The sequence below is a fragment of the Streptopelia decaocto genome (assembly GCF_964273445.1).
Source record: "Streptopelia decaocto genome assembly, chromosome: 1".
In the NCBI taxonomy this organism is placed as follows: domain Eukaryota; kingdom Metazoa; phylum Chordata; class Aves; order Columbiformes; family Columbidae; genus Streptopelia; species Streptopelia decaocto.
In genome coordinates this window covers 212,708,504-212,720,688 of record NC_138663.1, presented here as the reverse complement: position 1 = coordinate 212,720,688, position 12,185 = coordinate 212,708,504, and the positions used below count along the sequence as shown (strand labels likewise).

At 56.9% G+C, this 12,185-nt stretch overlaps 1 protein-coding gene across 1 annotated transcript; it reads right to left on the bottom strand.

The window, feature by feature from the left end:
• Nucleotides 1-5,897: 5,897 nt before the first annotated feature.
• Nucleotides 5,898-10,552, bottom strand: RPS11 (ribosomal protein S11). Its single transcript, XM_082049254.1, has 5 exons — nucleotides 10,469-10,552; nucleotides 10,082-10,213; nucleotides 7,980-8,055; nucleotides 7,266-7,395; nucleotides 5,898-6,071 (listed from the first exon to the last, which is right to left on the bottom strand). The coding sequence occupies exons 1-5, from the start codon at nucleotides 10,481-10,483 to the stop codon at nucleotides 5,948-5,950; spliced, it is 477 nt and encodes a 158-aa protein (XP_081905380.1). The 5' UTR covers nucleotides 10,484-10,552; the 3' UTR covers nucleotides 5,898-5,947.
• Nucleotides 10,553-12,185: the final 1,633 nt, after the last annotated feature.

The following is a 12,185-nucleotide window of genomic DNA, read 5'->3' as shown; positions in this document are numbered from 1 at the left end:
GGGACAGCAGGGACAGCCCTGCCCAAGGGGACAGTGGGGACAGTCCTGCCCCCAGGGGACAGCAGGGACAGCCCTGCCCAAGGGGACAGTGGGGACAGCTCTGTGTCCAGGGTCCCTCTCCCCCTGCCCAGTCTCCAATGGTACCTGGTATTTGGTGACAATCACGAGAGGCAGGTAACAAAGTGTGTTACCCCAGCTGTCCCCACCAATAATTCCCGTGCGCCGGGGCTGGACAGACAGACAGACCCACCGTGGCAAACCCTCCATGGGGCGCGCTGAGCCCCGTTTGACCGCTCCGTGCCTTCGGCTTCCCCGGCGCCCGGCACGACGCAACCGTTGGTCACCGGGTGGCGGGGCAGCTGGGCGTTCAGCGCCATTCATGGAACACGCTGGGCAGACGGGGATTTCCACCCGGGACATGTTCACATGGGCTTATCCCGGGTTTTCCACCGGGACAGAGCCCAGAGACCAAACCGGAGCGCTGGGGAAGCTCTGGGTCTGTGGTCCCAGCGCTGAGGGTGGTGGGAGCCCGGGCAGGTTCCCAGAGCCGTGGTGGATGAGCCATCCCTGAGACACCCCAGGCCAGGCTGGACGGGCTCTGAGCACCCTGAGCTGGTGACGCTGTCCCTGTCATGGCAGGGGGGGCACTGGGGGGTGGGACGGTCCCTCCCTCACAATCCAGCTGTGACTCTAGTGGTTTCCATCACAGGACGCAGCGTTAACACACCCGGACCCGCGGGAGCGCTTGGCTCCCTGTTCCTCCGAACCGCCTGGGGACCCTTTGCGTCCCCATCCCCACGAGATCCCGGCGCGGAACCAGCTCTTCCCCCCGCTCCGAGCCGGGCCCGGCGGGGTCTGGCTGCCCCGCGGCTCCTCAGACCGAGGACGTTCCGCGGGGACGTCACCGCTGCCCGGGGACCCCGGGAGCACTGGGGGTGTCCCCTGCACCTCCCGCTCCGGCCGGAGATGTCACCTCCCCAGCCCGGGTATTCACCATCTGTGACCAGTGACCTCGAGTGCATCGCCCTTCGCTGGGTCACAGAACCACAGAGTCATTTAGGTTGGAAAAGCCCCTCCAGATCACCGAGTCCAACCATAACCCACCCTGTCCCTGTCCCATGTCCTGAGAACCTCCTGTCCGTCTGTCCAGCCCTCCAGGGATGGTGACTCCAGCACTGCCCTGGGCAGCCTGTTCAATGCCCCACAGCCCTTTGGGGAAGAAATTGTTCCCAGATCCAACCTCAACCTCCCCTGGCACAACTTGAGGCCGTTTCCCAGCCACCTCCATCGCAGCCGGGCTGGAATCCTGGGGGTTCTGTGCGCACCACCGATGTCGCATCCCTGATCCCAAGGCTCTATTTCTGCTTTGCAGCTGAGATGGATTTGTGACCGACCATCCCCAGGGGAGCGGCGCCGGGCGCTCCCGTTCCCCTTCTTTGCCCCGTTTCCCTCCGCGGTGGCCACGGACGCTCAGAGACGTGGAGTCGCCGCCCCCGAGGTGGCCGTGGATCCCCCGTGTCGGTGTCCCTGTGACCGCTGGGGTCCGTGTCACCCGTGTGCTGGCACCGCGGGTGCTGTTCAGGCGCGTCCCGCAGCGGCTCCAGCGCTTCCCAGCGCCCCGGGGAAGCCGCTGCCCGGCTTCTGCAGCCGAGTCACATCCAGCCCCTGGTGCTCAGAAAAGCATCTTCTGTCAATCTGCAGATCCCGGCTCGGCAGGAGCTGCACCGAGGCCGATAACCCTGGCCGAGGGTTCAGCTCCATCGGTGTGTGTGAGCTGCCGCAAAAACGGGCTGTTGTTTGCAAATATCTCAAAGCTGCTTTTGAGAAGGTGGGAAGGATTTCGCAGCGTTTGGTAACAAGGTGGAGCGGCAGAGCCCGGGTGCACGTTCTGTGTGTGCTGGGAAGGAGCGAGATGGGGACGGTGTTTGTGCTGGTCCTGAGCACAGACACACATGGAGCTGCTGGAGAGGGGCTGGAGCAGCCCCAGGAATGACCCGAGGCTGGAACAGCTCTGCTGGGGACAGGTGAGAGAGTTGGGGTGTTCAGCTGGAGAACAGAAGCTCCGAGAGACCTTAGTGTGGCCTTTCCGGACTGAAAAGGGGCCAATGAGAAAGATGGGACAGACTTTTGAGCAGGGCCTGTTGTGACAGGACAAGGGGTGATGGTTTTAAACTAAAGGAGGGAGATTCAGACTGGATATGAGGAATTGTTGCCCTGAGGGTGGTGAGAGCCTGGCCCAGGTTGGGCAGAGAGGTGGTGGCTGAACCATCCCTGAGACACCCCAGGCCAGGCTGGACGGGGCTCTGAGCAACCTGAGCTGGTGAAGATGTCCCTGCTCATGGCAGGGGGGGCTCTGGATGGGCTCTGACCACCCTTTCACTGCAACCCCATGATCTCCAAGCAGCACGTCGCCCTGGTCCCTGCATTGCGACCCCGTCTCCTGGCTGTGTGACTGCGCAGTGCCGGGTCCCGGTCCCGCGGGCGCTGCCGGGAGCTGTTTGAGCAGCGGGGTTGCGGGTGGTGACCAGAGCGGGTGCAGGACGGTGTGACCGCAGGACCCCGTCCCTCCCGTGTGCCCGGGGAGGGGACACCCCCCCGAGCGCTCCGGAGCGGGACCCCAGTGGTGGTTTGGGGACTGGAAATGGCGCTGGAGGTTGTGCCACTCGAGGCTGCCCCGGGGAAGCTGCTCAAACGGTGTTTTCTCCCCGTTCTCGGTTTCCCACAATCACTACAGGTTTCCCTGAGCTCTCCATGGCCAAACACGGCTACGGGCGGGCTGAGGAGCAGCCGGACACACGGACATCCGTCTGGGAACTGCGGCTCCCATTGGCACGGGCTCAGCCCCGGGATCTTCCCCCAGCAGCGCGGCTCCTGTTGGTTTGGAACTAAGGGTCAGTCCAGCCCTGTTTAATATTGTAAATCAATTAGCAGATGTATTTGGAAATCTATTCACTTCCTAACCTACTTACTTTATGATTTGCCGATAAATTTTTAATGAGAGTGTTATGCAACGGCTGAATAAAACGCCTTCCAGAAGTTAATTGGGCAGGGTCTATTTCCCATTAAAACGGGGCTGGAGCTCCAGTTCCCGTCGCCGACCAACGGCGCCGCATGTCTGGCGAACGAGAACGTTCATTGGAGACACAGCCCGTGCAGGTTTCTAATATTCGTGATTTCTGGAAGCAAAAGGAGCCGTTTATCTCCAAGCAGCAGAGATGATGAGGCTCCTTGTGCTTTGTCCCTGGTCAGCTCGGTGCCGGGGCCCCGCGGCTCCCAGGCCGACAGAAAGGAGCAGGAACAGGTGTCTGGATCCTGGAGCTGCTGGTTGGGCGGCGAAGCTGCCGCCTCGTCAAACACGGTGACGCTAACGAAGGGAAGGATCGGGTTTAATTAGCAGGGAGGCCACTTGTTCCCCTCCCTCTCCTCTCGCTGCTCTGGGAGCTGGTTCAGCTCACGGAACCGTCGGACAAGGGCCTGGAGAGCAGAAAAGCCGTTTTCTGCCCCCAAACCTGCTGGGAGGGAGATGGAGGGCGGTGAGACCCCTGCTCCGCTGGGCACCGCTCGGCGACCGTCCTGCTGCTGCTCTGCTCGCTGCTCTGGATGCTGCTCCGGTCAATGCTCCGGTTGCTGCTCTGGTCACAGCTCCAGTCGCTGCTCCAGCTGCCGCTCTGGATGCTGCTCTGGTCACTGCTCCAGCTGCCGCTCTGGATGCTGCGCCGGTTGCTGCTCCAGTTGCCGCTCTGGATGCTGCGCCGGTCACTGCTCCAGTTACTGCTCCAGTTGCTGCTCCAGTCTCTGCTCCGTTCGTGGCTCCTCCAGCAGCGTCTGAACGAGCGGGAGCAGCCGGATCCGTGTCTCTGCTCCGGGCAGATTGAACCCTCCCGCAGACCCTGACGGGCTCAGGTGGATCCAGCAGTGGATCCACGATGAACCCCAGATCCCGAGAGCACCAGGGACCCTGCGGCAGCTGGACAGGGACCTGCCAGGGGTCTGGCTGTTTGGCCAAGTCATGAATAATCATGTTTGGCCCAGCTCTGCCGGGTGCAAAGGGGTGACAGAGGTGCCCTGGGTGCCCCCTGGCAGGACGGGGGCTCCTGGGTGAAGATGCAGCCCTGGCAGGAACATCAGCTCTGGAGATCTGCTGGGATCCTGCACCCCAGCCTGGGGACCCTGTAAAACCCCCCTCGGGGATCCTGCACCCCCAGATCAGGGATCCTGCTCCTCCTCCCCAGCCCTGACCCCACCGTCCTTCGGATTTCAGCAGAGACACCTCCAGCACCAAACCCCCCTGTGCTGGGCACGCTGAGGCCAAACCGCCAATCCTGGGGCAGCTCTGTGCCCCTCATGCCAAGAAAGGGCTTGAGGTGCTGGAGCGAGTGGAGAGAAGGGAACGGAGCTGGTGAGGGGCTGGAGCACAAGTGTGATGGAGCGGCTGAGGGACCTGGGGGGTTCAGCTGGAGAACAGGAGCTGAGGGGAGACCTTCTGATCTCTGAACTGCCTGAAAGGAGCTTGGAGCCAGGGGGGTCGGGCTCTGCTCCCCAGGAACAAGCGCCAGGAGCAGAGGAAACGGCCTCAAGTTGCGCCAGGGGAGGTTGAGGTTGGATGTGGGAACAATTTCTTCCCCAAAGGGCTGTGGGGCATTGGAACAGGCTGCCCAGGGCAGTGCTGGAGCCACCATCCCTGGAGGGCTGGACAGACGGACAGGAGGTTCTCAGGACATGGGGCAGGACCAGGGCTGGGTTGTGGTTGGACTCGGTGATCTTGAGGGGCTTTTCCCACCAAAGTGATTCTGTGACACCCCCAGCAGCCTGTTCCCAGGGTCCCGCAGGCGACAGCCCCAGCACAACCCCCTGCAGACACCAGACAGGCCGGTTCACCTGGTTACAGCCCCGCCAGGGTCGGGCTGAGCGCGGTGGCAAGAGGTGGCAGCGGGGACACCGGGCTGAGGGTCCCCCCTGTGCGGGGAAACACATCTGACCCGGCTGCTGTTCACCCGTGTCCTGGTGAAAACCGACCTGGGGCTCAGAACCCTCCTGATCAGTGGGCGCCAACAAAAACACCTCAGTGGGAAGATCCACGGGATCCTGGGCTCTTCTGGGTGCTTAGAAAGGGCCCATAAGAAAGCTGGGGACAGACTTCTCCTCCCCAGGGACTCACTGCCAGTGCTGGCCTGGGGGAGGTGATGCTGCCGGCTGGACCAGATGGTTTACAACACAGAATTGTGGTTGTTCCGCCTGTGTTCCTCACCCAACAGCCCTCCCGCTGCTTCTGGACCAGCACGTCACCCACTCCCTGTCCCACTGTCCCTCCCACTCCGCCCCACCGCAGCAGCTCAATGGTGGAACCAGCCCCTCTATAAAATCCTGCAGAAAAAGCCATTTGTTCAGCATTGATTCCCATGTCCTGGGTCACCAGCCCGTGACAACACACTTGGACACTTTGTGTGTGAAACCACCACATGGCGGATTCCTCTTTAAATACAGATTCAAGCTCCCAGAGGAATTCTCTTTGAAACCACCTCTGTCTGTGTCTGTTACCGCTAAGAGGCTTCAGGTTCTGATCTCCCATCAGCTGCCGGGAGGGCGAGACACCGAACCAGGACCCCGTGCTGCGCTGGGAACCTGCCAGACTGCAGAAAGTGACCAAAAGGCATCAGAGCGTGTCCCCTCCTGTGGTTCTGCTGTGCCCCAGCAACATTAAAAGGGCTCCGTGAGCAGGACCTGAGCACACGCTCCCCCGGCCCGCACCCAAACGCCTCATTTCTGAACAGAAACCCGGAGGATGGGGTCGGGGTGTGTCAATGTCCTGTTTGGCTCCAGCGCAGCGCTGCTCCCGCCCCTCCCCGTACCGTGCTGTGCTCACACGCCGTATTCACTGCGGCTGACACACGCCGGGCGCCTTTTTACAAAAGTTTTATTCGTCCTGCGGCTCTTGCGCCGGCTGCTTTTAGAACTTCTGGAACTGCTTCTTGGTGCCCGCGGCCTTGGTGACCTTGAGCACGTTGAAGCGGACGGTCTTGCTGAGGGGCCGGCACTCTCCCACGGTGACGATGTCGCCGATCTGCACGTCCCTGCAACGACACCCCCGCGCTGCCATGTCCCTGCGCCTGCAGCCACGTGCGCCGGCGCAGCCGCTCGGTGCCACCGAGAGCGACCTCGGTGTGCAAACGTCACACAAGCTCTGATGTTCAGAGCTGCGAAGGCGAACGTGCCGCGGGGTCCGTCGCCCGCACTGAAGTCGGACTGGAGGCTCAGCAGCAGCTTTCTGAGCGGGGTGAGCTGAGCGCGAAGGGAACCGGGGAGCGCCCGCTCCAGTCACAGTATCACAGTGTCACAGTATGTTTGGGATTGGAAGGGCCCTGGAAAGCTCATCCAGTGCAATCCCCCCATGGAGCAGGAACACCCAGCTGAGGTTCCACAGGAAGGTGTCCAGGCGGGTTGGAATGTCTGCACAGAAGGAGACTCCACAACCCCCTGGGCAGCCTGGGCCAGGCTCTGACACCCTCACTGAGAAGAAGTTTCTTCTCAAATTTAAGTGGAACCTCTTGTGTTCCAGCTTGATCCCATTACCCCTTGTCCTATCATTGTTTGCCACTGAGAAGAGCCTGGCTCCATCCTCCTGGCACTCACCCTTTATATATTTATAAACATTAATAAGGTCACCCCTCAGTCTCCTCTTCTCCAAACTAAAGAGCCCCAGCTCCCTCAGCCTTTCCTCACACGGGAGATGCTCCACTCCCTCCAGCATCTTTGTTGCCCTACGCTGGACTCTCTCCAGCAGTTCCCTGTCCTGCTGGAACTGAGGGGCCACAGCTGGACACAATATTCCAGATGGGGTCTCACCAGGGCAGAGCAGAGGGGAAGGAGGACACGCCGGCTCAAAGCGCTTCTCAACCCACATCAGCTGGGCTGCGGTGCTAGTCCTGGCTTTTCTGCCAAGCTGCACTGCAAAAACCGGCTTAGGAAACAAAAACCTGCCGCCCTTCGAACCTGCTGCCTTCTGCCTCAGTGTTTGCTCAGAAACACCCGTTTTGTGCCGTTTCTGCAGCCCTGTCCTGCTGCGTGGCCCCCGCGCGGTTCAGCAGGTGCCGTTGGCACTGTCAGCAGCCCCCGCGCAGCCGGGGCTCTGCAGACCATCGTGAGACTGGACATCACCACCGCGACGCTTTCTGCGCTAAAGCCGAGCTCAGCAGCATAAAATACCTATATAAGCAGACATACGAGGCGCTCAGAGCACTGTCCCCCTGTCCCCGCGGGGTACGCACCTGAAGCACGGGGAGAGGTGCACGGACATGTTCTTGTGGCGCTTCTCGAAGCGGTTGTACTTGCGGATGTAGTGCAGGTAGTCGCGGCGGATGACGATGGTGCGCTGCATCTTCATCTTGGTCACCACACCTGGGGACAAAGCGGGGGACGCCACAGCCATGAGGATGAGGAAACACACGCTGAGCAGCGGCAAACCGGGCTGGAGATTTGGGGTGTAACTCCCAGAAAACAGGGATTCGACGGAGCGACCCAAGAGGATCGGCAGGGACAAGTGGCAACTGACACGTCAGGGCAGCAGCACCTTCAGTTCCACTAATTTCTCCTTTTTTGCCCCCCAAATCAGCCCCAACACACCCTGAGGGATACTGTGGGACCCTGTGCTACCAGGCGAACGAGCTCTATTACTGCCAGGCTACAAAACTCCAATTTCTACTACCAAACAAATGATTTTTCCCATTTTTTGAAGGTTTCTAAGCACACGGTGCCCCCTTCCCTAGAACCAACGCTCCCTGCTGCTCTATCGCATCAACATCTGCACCCGCCCAGCACATCTGGAGGGAGCGCTGCCAGCTGCCGGTCCTGCCGCCAGCATCAGCGAAGCCGTGTGGCGGTGTCGTCAGAGCCCAGCGCGGGCTCGGCAGACCATCGTGAGACAAACCATCATCTGCGGCGGCAGGACCAGCGCGGCGCGCGGGCTTCACCCCGCAACTCACCCGAGAGGATCCGGCCCCGGATGGAGACGTTACCGGTGAAGGGACATTTCTTGTCGATGTACGTGCCCTCGATCGCCTGCACAGAGAAACCACACCAGAGCCCAGATGTGCCAGGGGGTCAGTGGGACGTTAGGAAAAGGTTCTTCCCCAGAGGGGCTGGACACTGAACAGGCTCCCCAGGGAGGGGTCATGGCCCCAACCTGACAGTGTTCAAGAGACTGGACACCGTCCTCAGACACACGGGGTGACCTGCGGGGTGTCCTCTGCAGGGACAGCAGTTGCAACCGATGATCTGTGAGTCCCTCCAGCTCAGGACACCCTGTGATTCTGTGACTCAAATCCTGGGGTCAGTTTTGGGCCCCTCAGTGTAGGAGCGAATTCCCAGCAGGACCCTGTTGTGTTCCAGCTTCCTGCACCCAAAGGCTGTGGCAGACACGCTACAACCCCCAGGTCTATATATCAATAAATAATGCCCTTCTGAGGATTCCTCTCCCTGCTCTCCACGCAAAGAACCAACAACTGACTCGAGCGCAGCTGCTCCAGCACTTTACAACCCTCCATATCTCACTTTAAAATAAAAGGAAATCACCTTTCCTTGCTATCCTTCCTCTTGCTACTCACAAGTAAACACTTGATTAATAAAATAGCATAACAATTATTTTTTTCCTATTCCTCTCCAAGCAGTTATTAACCTCCCATGCTTTGTATATCTAGGAAATAATATAAGCCTAAACTCCTTATTCACACTACTTTGCCCTGTTAAGTTCCTTTTTCACTTCTCACTCCCACACGTGCTACTGTTTATATTTCATGTTATATATTCTGTGATTCTATGACTCGAATCCTGGGGTCAGTTTGGGGCACTGCAGGGCTCACAGACACCGACCTGCCTCACTTTACCTGTCTCATTCTTCTCATTCTAATAACCCTCTCCCCTTATTGATTTATTGAAAACACGGCTTCCTGGCTCCTTGGCTGATCTTCCCCCTCGACGGAATTTTTAAATACAGGTATCAGTTTGTATTCTGGGATCAGTTCAAAGAGACTTTGTTTTCCATTAAGGATTCATAGCCTAATGTCTCTTGGTCCTTCCCCGACTGGGGTCAGGCGCCAGGTCCCCAGTTTTGTAAAAACAACATTAAACGTTCCTTACAAAGCGCCAGAAGGAAACAGCCTCAGGATTATCAGCATCCAGATGGACAAACAGCACCATAGCTCAGAGGACCCACAGCTACAAGTGGAAATTATTACGGTCCTTCTGTACTTAACAGGGGCTCAAAATCCTCTTGATTTGTGTGCACGAACAAAAACACCTCGGGGTGAAGACCCGCAAAATTCTGCGTCTTTTTCTGCTCAATAGTGTTGTAGTTGAGCTAACCTTTACTATATTCAGTTGAGCTAACTTTTACTATATCCAGGGTTTTTCTGTGTTTGGTTTTGTGGATGGTGTCCAGGATGCTGTGTCTAAGGTTTTTGCTTTACTTTTGCTTGATGCTGTGTCCAAGGTTTTCGCTTGATGCTGTGTCCAGGGTTTTCACTTTATTTTGAAGTTTTTCAGTTTGTATCCAAGTAGATGTGCATTCAAGCATGTTCTTATATAACCAAACCCTATTCTTAAAATTGACATAGATTTATGACCTATTCTTTAAAAACAGGTAACTGAGAAACAGCTGCAAAACATGCGAATGTTACTTTAACGACTGATAAACATGCGAATGTTACTTAGCATCGCTTAGATAGACAGTTTGTGTTAGAATAGGTGTGGAATATGCTAATGGCTGTCAAGAATTGTAATGAATATGTATGTGACCAAATTGTACAAATGTAGTGAAGTTCAAATCAGTGTCTGAAGCTTTGGGTGTGAACCCCTGGTTTCCCAGCGCTGGAATAAAGCACCGCGTAGAACTACGCCCGTGGTTATGTGTCCTGATTGCTAACAATAGGGGCCCATAAGATGGGGCCTGTTGTGTTAGGACAAGGGGTGATGGTTTAAACTAAAGGAGGGAGATTCAGGCTGGACATGAGGAAGAAATTGTTGCCCCTGAAGGCGAAAAGAGCCTGGGAAGGCCCCTCCAACCTAATTCCCCCTTTAAACCTCTTACCTCCTTGGGAGTCTTGAATCCCAGCCCAATATTCCTATAGTAACGAGGCAACTTCTCCTTGCCGCCCTCCCCCAGCAGCACCCGCTTCTTATTCTGGAAGATGGTGGGCTGCTTCTGGTAGGCCCGCTCGGTCTGGAGAGGGGAAGAGAAGGGATTATTACCACAAATCGCGGGGGTCGGTACCTCACATAAAGGCGCCCCCCCCCCCAGCCACGCTGCCGCGCCACAGGTCGCTCGTTGCCGCCCTCGCCGGGCCGGGCCGACCCCCCCGCGTCCCCCATCGCCCCTCCGGGGCGATGGGGGACGCGGGGGGGTCGGCCCGGCCCGCCGAGGGCGGTTTTTGGGGACATCCCGGTAGTCGCGGCCTAAACCCCGCGCAGCGCCCACCTGCGTGTCCGCCATCTTGAACCGCCTGGCGGAAAAGGAAGCGCAGCCCGCCCGCCGCTCCCCTTATCCCAAGGGGCGGGGCTTCGGCGGCGGCGCGTCACTTCCGGCGGCGCGCTGAGGGGAAGGGGAAGGGAAAGATGGCGGCGGGCGGGCGTTGGGAGCTTTGAATAGGGATTAATTATTACGCCGTTTTATTAATCCAGGGTCTAACGTGAGATGTGGAGGGTTGTAAAGCGTAAATCTTGTCTCCGCAAGGTTGCAGCTGGTGCTGTACAACTTCTTATTTAATGAAGTCCTGCTTTTTTAGCACAATTAGTTACACACAGCTCTAAACTAGATATTAATTATATGGTTTAAAATGTTAGCTTGTTAGTAGGCCCTTATATAGTTGCTTAACCCTTAAAATGTTAGTTCCCTCTATCAATATAACTTCCTAAACAAGTTTCATAACTTTTTACATACATACATACATACATTACTTTTTACTTTTAACCACCTTTCCCTTTTCCAAATTCAGAGTCCGTGCCTCATCTGGTTATACCTGTAAACATTAAACATCTCAGCACGAATCACAACTGTATTTTATACAGGCAGTTCTAGCCAGGCGGGGATTGGGCTCTTCTCCCAGGCATCAGCAATAGGACAAGGGGGCTTAAACTTCAATTTAGGCTGGAGATTAGAAAGCAATTCTGTGCAGAGAGTGGTCAGGATTGGAATGGCTGCCCAGGGAGGTGCTGGACTCACCGTCCTGGAGGGTTTTAAGCTGAGACTGTTATAAATGAAGACAAGTTTCTAAGCCAATTAATCAATTTTATTGAGCAAGCAAATTTAAAGCAAGCAGTAATTAGGCAAAACAGCGCTGGGTGACCGGGGGAAGCTCGGTTCCGCCACCGGGCACACCCTCCAGTCTTCGTGGGTGCTTATATACGTTTTTACACGTGTTCATGCATTGGTTGATGCTGTTTGCGGGCTTCCAGCAGCTCTCCAGATTGGTGGAAGGTGTTGCTGTGGGAGAATTTGCTGTGGAAAATGTTGCCTTTTGAGCCACTTGGATGTTGCTGGTTTCTGGCTTGAAAAAGCTGAGTCACTGGGGGGGTGCTTGTCCTCTGCACCCCCACAGTGGGTGCACCTGAAGCCTCCAAACATCCCCCACACTGGCCGCAGGCATCCAGCGCTCAGTGGCGCCTCGGCAATGGCCCTGGCCAGGGTGTCTGGGGCCAAACAAAAGAAGCTGTTAGCCTCAAGTACCAGAGAAAGAGGGAGATGCGCCCCCTCCTTCCAAACTGAAGGGGGGGAAAGGGAAAGAGGGGGGGTTGCATCCAGGCATTCAGGCCTTGGTTTTAACTGTCACTACAAAGTTCTACAAAACAGAATCAAACTTGTACAAACACAGTTACTGCTTACAACAACATACATAATATAACACAACATACATAATACAGCTGAGTTCCACTTGATTTGATCAACAATAACAATTTTGATCATTTACTTATTACAAGACTTAGTGCCATGATCTGGTCAATGGGCTGGAGTTGGACCAAGGGTTGGACTGGATGATCTCTGAGGGCTTTTCCAACCCACTCCATGCTGTGATTCTGTGACCCAAAAACATTCGGGTCTTCCTAAGGCAGCCCCAGGTGGTGTTCCCTTGTTCATCGGCCAGGAGAAGGACTCGGGAGGTGACGGGCGGGATCTCCTGCCCAGGAGAACATGGACT

Excerpts from the sequence above, each read along its gene's own strand:
- RPS11 (XM_082049254.1), bottom strand. Across the intron at positions 8,056-10,081 it reads GATTCAAGACTCCCAAGGAG|GCGATCGAGGGCACGTACAT; the intron begins GTAAGAGGTTTA and ends TTCTCTGTGCAG. Across the intron at positions 6,072-7,265 it reads CACCTCTCCCCGTGCTTCAG|GGACGTGCAGATCGGCGACA; the intron begins GTGCGTACCCCG and ends GTGTCGTTGCAG.